Source organism: Camponotus floridanus, unplaced genomic scaffold (genome assembly GCF_003227725.1).
Source record: "Camponotus floridanus strain SB8 unplaced genomic scaffold, Cflo_v7.5 scaffold226, whole genome shotgun sequence".
In the NCBI taxonomy this organism is placed as follows: Eukaryota; Metazoa; Arthropoda; class Insecta; order Hymenoptera; family Formicidae; genus Camponotus; species Camponotus floridanus.
Genome location: NW_020229355.1, coordinates 119,724 through 138,577, shown reverse-complemented (window position 1 = coordinate 138,577; position 18,854 = coordinate 119,724). Strand labels below are relative to the sequence as shown.

The 18,854-nt window shown below is 27.8% G+C and overlaps 2 protein-coding genes and 1 long non-coding RNA gene across 6 annotated transcripts; all 3 read right to left on the bottom strand.

Annotated features, from left to right (window-relative positions):
- Positions 1–886: 886 nt before the first annotated feature.
- LOC112637956 (lysosomal aspartic protease-like) lies at positions 887–17,710 on the bottom strand. 3 transcript variants are annotated; one of them, XM_025408722.1, is made up of 8 exons: positions 17,583–17,710; positions 4,877–5,088; positions 3,150–3,277; positions 2,793–3,016; positions 2,522–2,644; positions 2,322–2,457; positions 1,985–2,092; positions 887–1,873 (listed from the first exon to the last, which is right to left on the bottom strand). In XM_025408722.1, the coding sequence occupies exons 1-8, from the start codon at positions 17,630–17,632 to the stop codon at positions 1,709–1,711; spliced, it is 1,146 nt and encodes a 381-aa protein (XP_025264507.1). In that variant the 5' UTR covers positions 17,633–17,710; the 3' UTR covers positions 887–1,708. The 3 variants fall into 3 exon arrangements, with proteins under 3 accessions (XP_025264507.1, XP_025264508.1, XP_025264506.1); XM_025408723.1 differs by lacking the exon at positions 17,583–17,710 and adding an exon at positions 5,560–5,603; XM_025408721.1 differs by lacking the exon at positions 17,583–17,710 and adding an exon at positions 5,431–5,595.
- LOC112637953 (lysosomal aspartic protease-like) lies at positions 7,575–12,189 on the bottom strand. 2 transcript variants are annotated; one of them, XM_025408718.1, is made up of 9 exons: positions 12,011–12,189; positions 11,438–11,658; positions 9,900–10,009; positions 9,537–9,766; positions 9,266–9,388; positions 9,066–9,201; positions 8,729–8,836; positions 8,481–8,619; positions 7,575–8,440 (listed from the first exon to the last, which is right to left on the bottom strand). In XM_025408718.1, the coding sequence occupies exons 1-9, from the start codon at positions 12,061–12,063 to the stop codon at positions 8,403–8,405; spliced, it is 1,158 nt and encodes a 385-aa protein (XP_025264503.1). In that variant the 5' UTR covers positions 12,064–12,189; the 3' UTR covers positions 7,575–8,402. The 2 variants fall into 2 exon arrangements, with proteins under 2 accessions (XP_025264503.1, XP_025264502.1); XM_025408717.1 differs by having other exon boundaries at positions 8,410–8,619.
- On the bottom strand, positions 14,230–15,264 carry LOC112637960. The gene is made up of 2 exons (XR_003122845.1): positions 15,218–15,264; positions 14,230–15,106 (listed from the first exon to the last, which is right to left on the bottom strand). It is a non-coding gene; the product is annotated as an uncharacterized LOC112637960 (long non-coding RNA).
- Positions 17,711–18,854: the final 1,144 nt, after the last annotated feature.

The following is an 18,854-nucleotide window of genomic DNA, read 5'->3' as shown; positions in this document are numbered from 1 at the left end:
AACAGGCATCAGCGATAATCCGGAATAACCAGATCTGGTAGATAGTGGTTATTTGTTACATAATATATACAAAATTGTTCAGTTAAAAATCGTCTTTTTAGACTCCAGGAATATCTTTAGAATCCAGAAATATATTTAGAATCCAAAAATACCAGAGAAGTTATTAAATCCGTTAGGACCATTAAGTAAGATCTGTTGCACTTCTTCGTACATAACGATACGCAAGAAACATAAATCTGGAACGTACGATGGTTAGTTATGTTTTAAGTAATTGGCCTACAATTCTGATCTCGTATAAATTTTCTCGAATCATTCATAAGCATATGCATAAGCAAATGAACAAAGCAAATATCGATTTTTCCAATCTCTAAACGCAATCAATTCCTGTATTCCTGATCTACGCAAGTATTTGAGAAAAAGTGACCGAGATATTTTCTTTTAATTGCATGAAAAAATACATTACCGTTCATTTATCATCGCAATTTCTAACGATTAATATGATACAGTAAATCAGAAAAACACGCTTGTTGTGTTCTACAGCATCAAAATCGCAATTATGCATTTAAGAACACATGATGCATAATACAGGTAAAATCCAGCCGACAAATCGATAATCTCATGCGGTTTGAAAATATTTTATATTAAAACAAGATTATTTTAAAGCGGTGACAACGAGCTGTTCTATCACTGAACGGAAGCATATTAATTCTTGTTCACATACGAAGATGTAGGAAGTTAAACGGGAAATCTTTTGAAATTTTCTATCCACAAAAATGTAATATTTACGAGAGCGTTTCAAGATTAATTTTATTAGATCCATTGTAATCATTTACCCCCAACTGTTATTAAATCTAGCGAGGAGAATATGATTTTAATAACATTATTATAAGATTGAAAACTTTTATTGCATGTTTATTACATTGCACGACATAAGTTTTACATAAGTTTGGAATCTCAGAGAATCGAATGTGGTCAAAACGAAGGAATAGATCAATTCTTAAATTCAATATTCATTATACTGATATGTAACTTAAACTTACAATACAATGTATGAACTTAGTTTTGGATTTCCGTGTCGGTCAGCATTACGAGAAAGAGGAACATGTTTTCGAAATTTCCAGTAAATTTCTTTCTGTACGTTACGACATACAAAAAAGAAATTGTACTCGTCTACTAGAGCTATCATTTACATCGACATTTAGCGGCCGTTATATAAACAATCGCTCGTATTCGAAACATAACCTTTTTTATTGATCATCCGTCATATTGATCAATCAAATTTAAAAATATTTTATTTAATGTTTTGTGTTATAACTAAAACAAATTGTTTTAAAATAAATTATTAAGTGTGCGCTAAATTAACATTGATAATGAAAAAGTAATCAGCTTTCCGGAAGAATAGATTCATTATATCGATTATTAGATGGCCATGCAACAATGACCTTAGCGAATGCAATTACTCGCAAAAATTCCAAATAACTATAAGCCCATATCAGTTGCATTTACGATAAAGTATTGCTGTAGAAAATTAAGTCGCAGTTATGTAGGCATTACGCAACATTCACATTGATAATCTGCGAACTTTGTCGGTTGACGATTACAAAATTAAATGTTTTCTTATCGAAAATTAAACAAATAATTTAAAAAATGATGATAAGTACACAATAAAAGGTGACAATGAAAGATTTTCTATACATTTTGATAAATTTTATACATTTTTCGCCAAAGCAAATCCCACTCGGCCTCTATCCACATCAAACTCCGTGTAGTAACGGCCAATAAATGGCATCCCCAGGACCCATTTTACATAATCGTCATATTTTGACTCGTGTTTCCGGAAGACGGTTACACATGTACTTTTATCATCTGGATGCTGAGCAGAATTATATACACGATATAAACTTCTCTTATACATATTTAAATAATTTAAATAATTTTAACAAATTAATAAATAGAGATTAAATAATTTTCTTATAGCACTCACCCGAATGATATAATCCTTACCGGTAAGAATGAACGTTTTATCAACCCAATTAAAACCACGCAAATTAAACCTGATTATAGGCAGTTGAGAAATTCTATTGCAGTCCACCTTTAAATAGAACATAATATCAGGTTAGCAATTAATCATATTTAGTGAATATAAGTATTTCGGAAATAAAAATTAACGTTATTGTTCCATAGAAATTAATGTTTCATTTGAACATACCTATAATTTATTTTTTTATCGCTATTATCAATTTTTTATAATTTACTTTTTTCTATCAAATATTATGTGCTTTGTGAAAGATACAATTAATTGAAAGATATCGTTTACTTACACTTCCCTGTGAATCAGTTTCAATAAGTCGATTAATATGTGATACATCCTTTTCTGGTCCAATTATTTTCCAAGTAGTTGTGTCAACAATAGCTTGACAGCTTTTCTCGCACGAAGTAAAATTATTTAGTTGGATACTACAAAACGATGACGTTAACAATTTGTTGAAACATCATTAATGTAATTTAATAATTAACGCACTTAATAATTTTAATTTGCCAATATCCTCTGCGAGTAACAGGAACATATGTAAAATTTCCTTCGTAATAAGCAGGATCAGAACCACCAAATATCAATTTACCACCCAAATCGGCTGAAGCGTTTCTGAAAATTATGTTCTTTATATTGCAATATGTATGAGTGTGATAATTAAAATTAAGTTTATTTAATGTGCAAATATAAATAATATTTTAATATTAAAAAATCTCGTTTAGATAGATATACGATGCTTATAGGTAGAAAAGATATGTACCTATTTAGATAAAGACTGAAAACGCCTGATGACACTAGTTCCTGTTGAATCATGTTGTAAAAGACAGGCTTTATTTCATTGAGAGTGAATATGTCGAAACAATTCAGGCCCAAAAGACCATCAAATTTTCTGTTAGATATATTTGAGTACAATTCAAGTATATGTTGGTCTGATATGTTTACCACTTCTAGAAATGTTTGCCATTTTATATTGAGGTTGGCAACCTACGGTAAAGTTTGTATTAAAATAATACATCGTACATTGCTACGCAAAAAAAAGAACTCGATTGCTTAAGTAATGTTTAAACTATCATTTTAGTTATAATTAAATTAGAATGTTTATTTAATAATGACTTACATTTACTGTACCGTTAGATAGGAATCCTGTTACATTGTAATCGAGGTATCGTACTTGAAGTAGTCCATTTTTATTTACTATATATGGGTTGAATTCCAAACGTATATACGTATTTTTAGTACGTACCACTAAAGCATATTCAGTAATATCGAAAATTAGATATATTAAAAAAAATTTAAAAATATGCATAGACATATTATCTTATTAATCTATAATAAATATGCAACATGCTTTTGTAAATAATTATTTATGTTGTACATGTACATGTTTTTATCGAATTAGTTTATAAATCATCTTTGTTTATCAATGTTTGTTTGTATCTTAAAAGAGTGAATGTGATAAATTATTTAAATTAATTTAAACATTTTCCAATTCCAAAGTTTGCCATTGTAATATTTACACTATAATATTAAATATTACTATAAAATTAAAATAAATATGTATCTGTATAATATTCAACTTTTTAAATCCCAAGATTATACTTGAAAAATATAATTGTAGATAATATATATATATATATATATATATATATATATATATATATATACAGGGTGAATCATAATGGATGTAACAACCTTTTACCATTAGAGATCAATTATCGACTGCAACTGTAATCAATTGAATGATTTATAGATGACAGCTGCTTGGATCGACCGTGTCTGCAGTAACGTACAAGCGAGTTAAATACTGTGAATTAAATAATATACATATTCCATGCATACTTTTCTAATATATTTAACTTTTTTATGTACATATTTTGCTTTCTACACGGTTTTTTTCTAATAACGTGATTTCTTATTATTGTGAAACGTATCTGCCACATAAAAAGAGATATCTTTTGCATTCGTGTATTTTTTAATACGATTTTTTTTTAAATAATGATTTTTTAATACATAGAATTTGACGATTTTTTTCATTCTTACACAAATCATTTTAACGCGTAAAAAGAGTTGGATTGGTAAAGATACAAAAGTATTCTTTTTTTATTTAAAAAAATGTGTAATTCTGCTTTCTACAAGAATTATTCTACTTATTATTAATTTTCTAAGTTATAACTTTTACATTCTTAATATCTACAGCAGAATATTTCTTGTAGAAAGTAGAATTACGCATTTTTTTTTATAAAAAGGAATACTTTTGTATCGTTTACCAATCCAACTCTTTTTACACGTTAAAATGATTTGTGTAAGAATGGAAAAAATCGCCGTCAAATTCTATGTATTAAAATACCATTATTTAAAAAAAATCGTATTAAAAAATACACGAATGCAAAAGATATCTCTTTTTATGTGGCAGATACGTTTCACAATAATAAGAAATCGCGTTATTAGAAAAAAACCGTGTAGAAAGAAAAATATGTACATAAAAGAGTTAAATATATTAGAAAAGTATGCATAGAATATGTATATTATTTGATTCACAGTATTTAACTCGCTTGTACGTTACTGCAGACACGGTCGATCCAAGCAGCTGTCATCTATGAATTATTCGATTGATTACAGTTGCAGTCGATAATTGATTTCTAATGGTAAAAGGTTGTTACAACCATTATGATTCACCCTGTGTATATATATATATATATATATATATATATATATATATATATTCGCTGATTTAAAAAATTGAAGTTTAAGCTTATCTACGATCGATATTCATGAAATGAAATTTATTTAATGAATTAAAAATAAAAGCATACACATGTACATGTATATATAAACGAAACTTACTAGCAACAGGATTTTTGAGCATTTTAGGAAATATCCGAAGATATGGGGAACCAGTATCAAATATAACTTTAAAGTTTTGCGGTGGAGTTCCAATGCTAATAGTGCCATAATAAATCACGTTGTCGATATTGGTTAAACGTACTGAAGAAAAATTATGAACTGAAGGAACTTTTGGCAAATTGTCAGTTGTTTGCCAAGGACAGTCATATTGCCTTGAAATAACATAAATAACTTTCTGTGAATGCAGATATATTTGATGACCTCTAAAGAAATTTATATTAACGGTTGTCGTTTAAATAGGAACAAAAGCGAACGTTACGAAAGTACAATGAGACATTTTTTCAAAAATATTCTTATTTGATTTACTCTTTAACTAATAAATAAAAACATATATTTTCACCAAAGAAATTTTATCCAATTTGTATTGAAGTATTAATTGCATTTGCTCAAGTTACGGGTTTAATTCAAGAGGTCGGACACGAGAAAGATTCGATCTTTATACTTTCGATATTTATTATGCCAATATAAAATAAAAAATATGTGGAAATATGTACTGCGCGTCAGTCGTCATAAAGAGCACCGTCACCACCACGAGAAGAAACATGTTTCAGAATTAATTTACTGCTAAAGTCTCGATTCCTAAAATTTTCAACAACGACTTTCGACACTTTATGATCACATACGCAGATAAATAAAGTGATGTCCTTTACTAACTCTCCCTTAGCACTGTATTGGTATTCGATAGCGTTATATATATATATATACAATCACACGTGTCCCTCTGTTGAATGCTTAAACAGGTAGAGATCGCGCGAAACATTCGAAAAATCCTGATGGATTCCCATCGATAAATTTAATTTAAATACATCATATTTTGCATGATCGCGTATTCTTAATTAACGTTTATTTATATAAATTTATGATTAATAATAGAAACAATTCTTTCGAAAAAATACATTTATAAACTGACAATCATGCAACATTGACTTTACAATAGGAAGTTTGGAAAAAGCAACATTTAATTAGCCGATACTTTATTGTAGAATTTCGTGCAGAAAAATCATATTTATGTAATTATAAATCACTTTTTATGATGAATTCTTGAAGTTTTTAAGAGGACAAGAAAATATCTTATATATGCTACATAATCTCGAAATATATATTTATTCACTAATTTCAGAAATTTTGCTATGAACAATTTGTTATGTTAAATTTGCGATAATTTTAATATGAATATTTTAACTTAAGATACTGCACAAAACTTAAAAACCTATACTATATATGTCTTACTTTTAGTATATATATTTCTACTATACAATTCTTTTAGCATATATTATGTAAATTTCATAAAATGTAACATTATGAAATTTTGTAAAACAAATAATAAATCTCTAATAAGGAAATATTTCTTTATTAAAAAATGTGTCATTAATTGATCAAAATAAGATAACTCTTAACAATAATGATCACTTTAATATCATTATAAAAATTAACGTATAAAAAGATAACATTAACGTACAATAAGATAAAATATAATAAGATAAACACATTATACAATAAAAAATGTGTTTTTTCATTGTAATTTTTTTCATTGTAATTTTATTATTAGTTCCTTGCACTAAATTCGTCCTGATTTAAAAAATTTGATAATATTGATATAATTCAAACATATATAGCATGCATATATAAACATATATTGTAATTAACATTCATAAATAATAATAACAAAGTAATATTTATAATCAATTTGTAATCAGATTATTTCATATTACTAAAACAGGCATCAGCGATAATCCGGAATAACCAGATATAGGTGGATAGTGGTCATTTATTACAATATATATACTCGTACAAAACTGTTCAGTTAAGAATCGTCTCTGTAGACTCCATAAATATCTTTAGAATCTAGAAATGTATTTAGAATTTAAAAATATATACCAGAGAAGTCATTAAATCCGTTAGAATTTAAAATTAGGTAAAATCTATTGCACTTCTTCGTACATAACGATATGCAAGAAACATAAATCTAGAACGTACGACGATGGTTAGTTATATTTTAAGGAATTGATCTACAATTCTGATCTTGTATAAATTTTCTCGAATCATTCATAACCAAATGCATAAGCAAATGAACAAAGCAAATATCGATTTTTCCAATCTCTAAACGCAACCAATTCCTGTATTCCTGATCAACGCAAGTATTTGAGAAAAAGTGACCGAGATATTTTCTTTTAATTGCATGAAAAAAATACATTACCGTTCATTTATCATCGCAATTTCTAACGATTAATATGATACAGTAAATCAGAAAAACGTGCTTGTTGTGTTCTACAGCATCAAAATCGCAATTATGCATTTCAGAACACATGATATATAATACAGATAAAATCCAGCCGACAAATCGATAATTTAATGCGGTTTGGAAATATTTCATATTAAAACAAGATTATTTTAAAGCGGTGACAACGCTGTTCTATCACTGAACGGAAGGATATTAATTCTTGTTCACATACGAAGATGTAGGAAGTTAAACGGGAAAACTTTTGAAATTTTCTATCCACAAAAATGTTATATTTACGAGAGCGCTTCAAGATTAATTTTACTAGATCCATAGTAACCATTTACCTCCAATTCTTATTAAATCTAGCGAAGAGAATATGATTTTTATAAGATTGAAAACTTTTATTGCATTGCACGACATAAGTTTTACATAAGTTTGGAACCTCAGAGGATCAAATGTGATCAAAACGAAAGAATAGGTCAATTCTAAAATTCAATATTTATTATACTGATATGTAACTTAAACTTACAATACAATGTATGAACTTAGTTTTGGATTTCCGCGTCGGTCAGCATCACAGTCATCACGAGAAAACGGAACATGTTTTCGAAATTTCCAGTAAATTTCTTTCCGTACGTTACGACATACAAAAAAGAAATTGTACTAGAGCTATCATTTACATCGACATTTGGCGGCCGTTATGTATACAATCGCTCGCATTCGAAACATAAACTTTTTTATTGATCATCCGTCCTACTGATCAATCAAATTTAAAAATATATTATTTAATATTTTGTGTTATAACAAATAAAAATAATTGTTTTGAAATAAATTATTAAGTGTGCGCTAAATTAAGATTGATAATGAAGGAGTAATCAGCTTTTCGAAAGAATAGATTGATTATATCGATTATTTGACAGCCATGCAACAATGACCTTAGCGAATGCAATTACTCGCAAAAATTCGCATTCCAAATAACTATAAGTCCATATCAGTTGCATTCACGATAAAGTATTGCTGTTGAAAATTAAGTCGCACTTATGTAGGCATTACGCAAAAATTCACATTGATAATCTGCGAACTTTGTCGGTTGGCGATTAAAAAATTAATTGTTTTCTTATCGAAAATTAAACAAATAATTTAAAAAATGATGATAAATACACAATAAAAGGTGACAATGTAAGATTTTCTAAACATTTTGATAAATTTTATACATTTTTCGCCAAAGCAAATCCCACGCGATGTCTACCAAACATTTTTCGCCAAAGCAAATCCCACGCGATGTCTACCAAACATTTTTCGCCAAAGCAAATCCCACGCGATGTCTACCAATATCAAACTCAGTGTAGTAACGGCCAATAAATGGCATCCCCAGAACCCATTCTACATAATGGTCAAAACCGTCAGTTGCTGTCTCGTGTTTCCAAAAGACGGTTACACATGTATTTTTATCATGTGGATCCTGAGTAGAATTAAATACACGATATAAACTTCTCTTATATATATTTAAATAATTTAAATAATTTTAACAAATTAATAAATAGAGATTAAATAATATTCTTATGGCTCACCCGAATGATATAATCCTTACCGGTAAGAACGAACGTCTTACTAAACCAATTAAAACCACTCAAATTAAACCCGATTATAGGCAATTGAGAAATTCTATTGCAGTCCACCTTTAAATAGAACATAATATCAGATTAGCAATTAATCATATTTAGTGAATATAAGTATTTCGGAAATAAGAATTAACGTTATTGTTCCATAGAAATTAATGTTTCATTTGAACATACCTATAATATATTTTTTTATCGCTATTATCAATTTTTTATAATTTACTTTTTTCTATCAAAGATTATGTGCTTTGTGAAAGATACAATTACTTGAAAGATATCGTTTACTTACACTTCCTTGTGAATTAGTTTCAATAAGTCGATTAATAAGTGAAACATCCTTTTTTGGTCCAATTATTTTCCAAGTACTTGTGTCAACAATACCTTGGCAGCTTTTCTTGCACCAAGTAAAATTATTTAGTTGGATACTGCAAAACGATGACGTTAACAATTTGTTGAAACATCATTAATGTAATTCAATAAATAACGCACTTATTAATGGTAAATTGCCAGTATTCTGTGCGAATAACAGGAACATATGTAAAACTTCCCTCGTAATAAGCAGGATCAGAACCACCGAATATCAATTTACCACCAAAATCGGCTGAAGCGTCTCTGCAAATTATGTTCTTTATATTGCACTATGTATGAGTGTGATAATTAAAATTAAGTTTATTTAATGTGCAAATATAAATAATATTTTAATATTAAAAAATCTCGTTTAAATAGGTATACGATGCTTATAGGTAGGAAAGATATGTACCTATTTAGATAAATACTGAAAATGCTTGATGACACTAAATTCTGTTGAACCATGTTGTAGAAGACAGGTTTTATTTCATCGACTGTGGCAGTGTGTAAGTTGTAACAACCCAGGCCCAAAAGACCATCAAATTTTCTGGTAGATTCATTTGAGTACAATTCAAGTATATGTTCGTCTGACATGTTTACCACTTCTAGAAATGTTTGCCTCTCTATATTGAGGTTGGCAACCTACGGTAAAGTTTGTATTAAAATAATACATCGTACATTGCTACGCAAAAAAAAGAACACGACTGCTTAAGTAATGTTTAAACTATCATTTTAGTTATAATTAAATTAGAATGTTTATTTAATAATGACTTACATTTACTTTACCGTTAGATAGGAATCCTGTTACATTGTAATCGAGGTATCGTACTTCAAATAGTCTATTTCTATATACTGTATATCGGTATACTAGTCTATTTCTATATACTGAAGCATATTCAATAATATCGGAAATTAGAAATATTAAAAAAAATTTTTAAACATGCATAGACATTTTATCTTATTAATCTATAATAAATATGCTACATACTTTTGCAAATAATTATTTATGTTGTACATGTACATGTTTTTATCGAATTAATTTATAAATCATCTTTGTTTATCAATGTTTGTTTGTATCTCCAAAGAGTGAATATGATAAATTATTTAAATTAATTTAAACATTTTCAAATTCCAAAGTTTGCCATTGTAACATTTATACTATAATATTAAGTATTACTATAAAATTAAAATAAATATGTATCTGTATAATATTCAACTTTTTAAATGCCAAGATTATACTTGAAAAATATAATTGTAGATAGAATATTTATATATATATATATATACAGGGTCTACCAAAAGTGTGGAAACCCCTAAATATCTCGGAAAATATACGTTTACAGAAAAGTGTTTCCAACAAAAGTTGTAGGGTTTAAGAAGATCTATATACTGATTCTATCAGTTTGACCTTGGATGGCGTCGTCAAGGTCAGGTCTAGGTCACATTGACTTTTTTAAATGACACCCCCTACATTTGATTGCATATTCTTATAGCTTAATTCAAGAGCTTTCCAAAACACTATAATAATGTTCATTTTTATTAAGTACTTTGCGAGTTATGAGGGTTGAAATAATTTCTTAATTTTACATAAACCATAAAATATCTAGTAAACCATTCATTTTTCGATTATCTTACCTTCATACTTTTATGTACAAAATAATGAAAGGAATCAATTGGTGTAAAGAAAACATACAGTTGTTTTTAAGAAAAAATATGGAATTGTTAATTGCAAATTACATATTTTTTCTTAGAAACAACTATGTGTTTTCTTTACACCAATTGATTCCTCTCATTAATTTGTACATAAAAGTATGAAGGTAAGATAATCGAAAAATGAATGGTTTACTAGATATTTTATGGTTTATGTAAAATTAAGAAATTATTTCAACCCTCATAACTCGCAAAGTACTTAATAAAAATGAACATTATTATAGTGTTTTGGAAAGCTCTTGAATTAAGCTATAAGAATATGCAATCAAATGTAGGGGGTGTCATTTAAAAAAGTCAATGTGACCTTGACCTGACCTTGACGACGCCATCCAAGGTCAAACTGATAGAATCAGTATATAGATCTTCTTAAACCCTACAACTTTTGTTGGAAACACTTTTCTGTAAAACGTATATTTTCCGAGATATTTAGGGGTTTCCACACTTTTGGTAGACCCTGTATATATATATATATATATACATATTTGCGGATTTAAAAAATTGAAGTTTAAGCTTATCTAAGATCGATATTGATGAAATGAAATTTATTTAATGAATTAAAAGTAAAAGCATACACATGTACATTTATATATAAACGATACTTACAGGAGGAAACAGGAACAGGATTTGTGTACATTTTAGGAAATATCCGAAGATATGGGGAACTAGTATCAAATACAACTTCATAGTTTTGCGGTGGATTTCCAATGCTAATAGTGCCATAATAAAGCACGTTGTCGATATTGGTCAAACTTACTGAAGGAAAATTATAAACTGAAGGAACTTTTGGCAAATTGTCAGTTATTTGCCAAGTCCAGTGATATTGCCTTGAAATAACATAAATAACATTGTGTGAATGTAGATATATTTGATGATCTCTAAAGAAATTTAACGGTTGTCGTTTAAATAGGGATAAAAGCAAGATGAACAAAAGCGAACGTTACGAACGTACAATGAGACATTTTTTAAAAAATATTCTTATTTGATTTACTTTTTGACTAATAAATAAAAACATATATTTTGACCAAAGAAATTTTATCCAATTTGTATTGAAGTATTAATTGCATTTGCTCAAGTTACGCGTTTAATCCAAGAGGTCGGACACGAGAAAAATTCGATCTTTATACTTTCGATATTTATTATGCCAATATAAAATAAAAAATATATGGAAATAAGTACTGCGCGTCAGTCGTCATAAAGAGCACCGTCACCACCACGAGAAGACGAAACATGTTTCAGAATTAATTTATTGCTGAAGTCCCGATTCCTAAAATTTTCAACAACGACTTTCTTTCGGCACATTATGATCACATACGCAGATAAATAAAGTGTTGTCCTATACTAACTCCCTTAGCACTGCGTTGGTATTCGATAGCGTTATATATATATATATATATACGATCACGCGTGTCCCTCTGATGAATGCTTAAACAGGTAGAGAACGCGCGAAACATTCGAAAAATCCTGATGGATTTCCATCGATAAATTTAATTTAAATACATCATATTTTGCATGATCGCGTATTCTTAATTAACTTTATTTATATAAATTTATGATTAATCATAGAAACAATTCTTTCGAAAGAATACATTTATAACGACTAAACTGACAATCATGCAACATTGACTTTACAATAGGAAGTTTGGAAAAAGCAGCATTTAATTAGCCGACACTTTTTTGTATAATTTTGTGCGGAAAAACTATATTTATGTAATTATAAATCACCTTTTTTGATGAATTTTTGAGGTTTTTAAAAGGACAAGAAAATATACGTAATCTTGAAATATAATATATATTTAAATATTTATTAATTTCAGATTTTTTGCTATAAACAATTTGTTATGTTACAATTTGGAATAATATGAATATTTTAACTTAAGATACTGTACAAAACTTAAAAATCTATACTATATAGGTCTTAATTCTAATATATATATTTTTACTATACATTTCTTTTAGCATATATTATGCAAATTTGAAAAAATGTAACAATATGAAATTTTGTGAAACAAATAATAAATCTTTAATAAAGGAAATATTTATTTATTAAAAATGTGTCATTAATTTATCGAAATAAGATAACTTTCAATACAAGAAATTATTATATTATGATGATAACTTCAATTACATTATAAAAATTAACGTATAATAAGATAACATATATAATAAGATATATATATAATAAGATAAACACATTATAAAATAAAAAATTTGTAATTTTTTCAATGTAATTTTATTATTAGTTCCTTCTATCAAATTCGTCCTGATTCATAAAGTTTGATACCGAATATTGATATAATTCAAACATATATAGCATGCATATATAAACATATATTGTAATTAGCATTCATAAATAATAATAACGATGTAATGTTTATAATCAATTTGCAATCAGATTATTTCATGTTTGGCTGAAACAGCCATCAGCGATAATCCGGAATAATCTGGTAGATAGTAGTTATTTGTTACATAATATATACAAAACTGTTCAGTTAAAAATCATCTCTTTAGACTCCAGGAATATCTTTAGAATCCAGAAATATATTTAGAATCCAAAAATATCAAAGAAGTTATTAAATCCGTTAGGACCATTAAGTAAGATCTATTGCACTTCTTCGTACATAACGATACGCAAGAAACATAAATCCGGAACGTACGACGATGGTTAGTTATGTTTTAAGTAATTGGCCTACAATTCTGATCTCGTATAAATTTTCTCGAATCATTCATAAGCATATGCATAAGCAAATGAACAAAGCAAATATCGATTTTTCCAATCTCTAAATGCAATCAATTCCTGTATTCCTGATCTACGCAAGTATATAAGAAAAAGTGACCGAGATGTTTTCTTTTAATTGCATGAAAAAAATACATTAACGTTCATTTATCATCGCAATTTCTAACGACTAATATGATACAGTAAATCAGAAAAACGCGTTGTGTTCTACAGCATCAAAATCGCAATTATGCATTTAAGAACACATGATGCATAATGCAGATAAAATCCAGCCGACAAATCGATAATCTAATGCGGTTTGGAAATATTTTATATTAAAACAAGATTATTTTAAAGCGGTGACAACGAGCTGTTCTATCACTGAACGAAAGCATATTAATTCTTGTTCATACGAAGATGTAGGAAGTTAAACGGGAAAACTTTTGAAAATTTCTATCCACAAAAATGTAATATTTACGTAAGCGTTTCAAGATTAATTTTACTAAATCCATTGTAACCATTTACCTCCAACTCTTATTAAATCTAGCGAAGAGAATATGATTTTAATAACATTATTATAAGATTGAAAACTTTTATTGCATGTTTATTACATTGCACGACATAAGTTTTACATAAGTTTGGAATCTCAGAGAATCGAATGTGGTCAAAACGAAGGAATAGATCAATTCTTAAATTCAATATTTATTATACTGATATGTAACTTAAACTTACAATACAATGTATAAACTTAGTTTTGGATTTCGGTCAGCATCACGAGAAAGAGGAACATGTTTTCGAAATTTCCAGTAAATTTCTTTCTGTACGTTACGACATACAAAAAGAAATTGTACTCGTCTACTAGAGCTATCATTTACATCGACATTTAGCGGCCGTTATATATACAATCGCTCGCATTCGAAACATAACTTTTCTTATTGATCATCCGTCCTATTGATCAATCAAATTTAAAAATATTTTATTTAATATTTTGTGTTATAATTAAAACAAATTGTTTTAAAATAAATTATTAAGTGTGCGCTAAATTAAGATTGATAATGAAGGAGTAATCAGCTTTCCGGAAGTATAGATTCATTATATCGATTATTAGATGGCCATACAACAATGACCTTAGCGAATGCAATTACTCGCAAAAATTCCAAATAACCATAAGCACATATCAGTTGCATTCACGATAAAGTATTGCTGTAGAAAATTAAGTCGCAGTTATGTAGGCATTACGCAAAAATTCACATTGATAATCTGCGAACTTTGTCGGTTGGCGATTAAAAATTAAATGTTTTCTTATCGAAAATTAAACAAATAATTTAAAAAAATGATGATAAGTACACAATAAAAGGTGACAATGAAAGATTTTCTATACATTTTGATAAATTTTATACATTTTTCGCCAAAGCAAATCCCACTCGGCCTCTATCCACATCAAACTCAGTGTAGTAACGGCCAATAAATGGCATCCCCAGAACCCATTTTACATAATCGTCATATGCTGACTCGTGTTTCCAGAAGACGGTTACACATGTACTTTTATCATCTGGATGCTGAGCAGAATTATATACACGATATAAACTTCTCTTATACATATTTAAATAATTTAAATAATTTTAACAAATTAATAAATAGAGATTAAATAATTTTCTTATGGCACTCACCCGAATGATATAATCCTTACCGGTAAGAACGAACGTTTTATCACCCAATTAAAACCACGCAAATTAAACCTGATTATAGGCAGTTGAGAAATTCTATTGCAGTCCACCTTTAAATAGAACATAATATCAGGTTAGCAATTAATCATATTTAGTGAATATAAGTATTTCGGAAATAAAAAATTAACGTTATTGTTCCATAGAAATTAATGTTTCATTTAAACATACCTATAATATATTTTTTTATCGCTATTATCAATTTTTTATAATTTACTTTTTTCTATCAAATATTATGTGCTTTGTGAAAGATACAATTAATTGAAAGATATCGTTTACTTACACTTCCCTGTGAATCAGTTTCAATAAGTCGATTAATATGTGATACATCCTTTTCTGGTCCAATTATTTTCCAAGTAGTTGTGTCAACAATAGCTTGACAGCTTTTCTCGCACGAAGTAAAATTATTTAGTTGGATACTACAAAACGATGACGTTAACAATTTGTTGAAACATCATTAATGTAATTTTAATAATTAACGCACTTAATAATTTCAATTTGCCAGTATCCTCTGCGAGTAACAGGAACATATGTAAAATTTCCTTCGTAATAAGCAGGATCCGAACCACCGAATATCAGTTTACCACCCAAATCGGCTGAAGCGTTTCTGAAAATTATGTTCTTTATATTGCAATATGTATGAGTGTCATAATTAAAATTAAGTTTATTTAATGTGCAAATATAAATAATATTTTAATATTAAAAAATCTCGTTTAGATAGATATACGATGCTTATAGGTAGGAAAGATATGTACCTATTTAGATAAAGACTGAAAATGCCTGATGACACTAGTTCCTGTTGAATCATGTTGTAAAAGACAGGCTTTATTTCACCGACAGTGAATCTGTCGAAACAACTCAGGCCCAAAAGACCATCAAATTTTCTGTTAGATATCTTTGAGTACAATTGAAGTATATGTTCGTCTGATATGTTTACCACTTCTAGAAATGTTTGCCATTCTATATTGAGGTTGGCAACCTACGGTAAAGTTTGTATTAAAATAATACATCGTTCATTGCTACGCAAAAAAAAAGAACACGATTGCTTAAGTAATGTTTAAACTATCATTTTAGTTATAATTAAATTAGAATGTTTATTTAATAATGACTTACATTTACTGTACCCGTAGATAGGAATCCTGTTACATTGTAATCGAGGTATCGTACTTTAAGTAGTCTATTTTTTATTTACTATATATGGGTTTACCACTGCAGCATCTTCAGTAATATCGAAAATTAGAAATATTAAAAAAAATTTTAAAATATGCATAGACATATTATCTTATTAATCTATAATAAATATGCAACATGCTTTTGTAAATAAATATTTATGTTGTACATGTACATGTTTTTATCGAATTAATTTATTAATCATCTTTGTTTATCAATGTTTGTTTGTATCTCCAAAGAGTGAATGTGATAAATTATTTAAATTAATTTTAAACATTTTTCCAATTCCAAAGTTTGCCATTGTAATATTTACACTATAATATTAAATATTACTATAAAATTAAAATAAATATGTATCTGTATAATATTCAACTTTTTAAATCCCAAGATTATACTTGAAAAATATAATTGTAGATAATATAATATATATATATATATATATATATAATATATTCGCGGATTTAAAAAATTGAAGTTTTAAGCTTATCTAAGATCGATATTTGATGAAATGAAATTTATTTAATGAATTAAAAGTAAAAGCATACACATGTACATGTATATATAAACGATACTTACAAGGAACATGACCTTTTTTCGTGGACTTTTTAGGAAATATCCGAAGATATGAGGAACTAGTATCAAATACAACTTTAAAGTTTTGCGGTGGAGTTCCAATGCTAATAGTGCCATAATAAATCACGTTTGTCGATATTGGTCAAACGTACTGAAGAAAAACTATGAACTGAAGGAACTTTTGGCAAATTGTCAGTTATTTGCCAAGTCCAGTCATATTGCCTTGAAATAACATAAATAACTTTTTGTGAATGCAGATATATTTGATGACCTCTAAAGAATTTTATATTAACGGTTGTCGTTTAAATAGGGATAAAAGCAAGATGAACAAAAAGCGAACGTTACGAAAGTACAATAAGACATTTTTTTCAAAAATATTCTTATTTGATTTACTCTTTGACTAATAAATAAAAACATATATTTTGACCAAAGAAATTTGTATTGAAGTATTAATTGTATTTGCACAAGTTACGCGTTTAATCCAAGAGGTCGGACATGAGAAAGATTCGATCTTTATAATTTCGATATTTATTCCAATACAAAATAAAATATATACGGATATATATATTGCGCGTCAGTCGTCATAAAGAGCACCGTCACCACCACGAGAAGAAACATGTTTCAGAATTAATTTACTGCTGAAGTCTCGATTCCTAAAATTTTCAACAACGACTTTCTTTCGACACTTTATGATCACATACGCAGAATAAAAAAGTGATGTCCTTTACTAACTCTCCCTTAGCACTGTATCGGTATGTCATAGCGTATATATATATATATATATATATATATATATATATATATAGATCACGCGTGTCCCTCTATTGTAATGCTTAAACAGGTAGAGAACGCGCGAAACATTCGAAAATTCTTCATGGATTTCCATCGATAAATTTAATTTAAATATATCATATTTTGCATGATCGTGTATTGTTAATTAAGAACGTTTATTTACATAAATTTATGATTAATAATAAAAACAATTCTTTCGAAAGAATACATTTATAATGACTAAACAGGCATCATGCAACATTATTTTTACAATAGAAGTTTGAAAAAAAAACACAGTTTTTAATTAACCGACATTTTTTTATATAATTTCGTACGGAAAAATCATATTTATGTGATTATAAATCACTTTTTTTGATGAATTCTTGAAGTTTTTAAAGAACAAGAAAATATCTTATATATGCTACATAATCTCGAAATATATATTATATTCACTAATTTCAGAAATTTTGCTATGAACAATTTGTATGTTAAATTTGCGATAATATTAATATGAATTTTTAACTTAAGATACTGCACAAAACTTAAAAACCTATACATATAAGTCTTACTTTTNTTTGGAACCTCAGAGGATCAAATGTGATCAAAACGAAAGAATAGGTCAATTCTAAAATTCAATATTTATTATACTGATATGTAACTTAAACTTACAATACAATGTATGAACTTAGTTTTGGATTTCCGCGTCGGTCAGCATCACAGTCATCACGAGAAAACGGAACATGTTTTCGAAATTTCCAGTAAATTTCTTTCCGTACGTTACGACATACAAAAAAGAAATTGTACTAGAGCTATCATTTACATCGACATTTGGCGGCCGTTATGTATACAATCGCTCGCATTCGAAACATAAACTTTTTTATTGATCATCCGTCCTACTGATCAATCAAATTTAAAAATATATTATTTAATATTTTGTGTTATAACAAATAAAAATAATTGTTTTGAAATAAATTATTAAGTGTGCGCTAAATTAAGATTGATAATGAAGGAGTAATCAGCTTTTCGAAAGAATAGATTGATTATATCGATTATTTGACAGCCATGCAAC

What these genes read in the sequence shown, in the direction of transcription:
- LOC112637956 (XM_025408722.1), bottom strand. Translation starts at nt 17,632, where the DNA reads ATGTTTCTTCTCGTGGTGGTGACGGTGCTCTTTATGACGACTGACGCG. An exon ending in AAACTGATTCACAGGGAAGT is followed by an intron (nt 2,093 to 2,321) that starts GTAAGTAAACGA and finishes TTCTATTTAAAG; the next exon opens with GTGGACTGCAATAGAATTTC. An exon ending in GTAAGGATTATATCATTCGG is followed by an intron (nt 1,874 to 1,984) that starts GTGAGTGCTATA and finishes AATTCTGCTCAG; the next exon opens with CATCCAGATGATAAAAGTAC.
- LOC112637953 (XM_025408718.1), bottom strand. Translation starts at nt 12,063, where the DNA reads ATGTTTCGTCTTCTCGTGGTGGTGACGGTGCTCTTTATGACGACTGAC. An exon ending in TCCTGTTCCTGTTTCCTCCT is followed by an intron (nt 10,010 to 11,437) that starts GTAAGTATCGTT and finishes AATATGCTTCAG; the next exon opens with TATATAGAAATAGACTAGTA. An exon ending in TGAGTTTGATATTGGTAGAC is followed by an intron (nt 8,441 to 8,480) that starts ATCGCGTGGGAT and finishes TGTTTGGTAGAC; the next exon opens with ATCGCGTGGGATTTGCTTTG.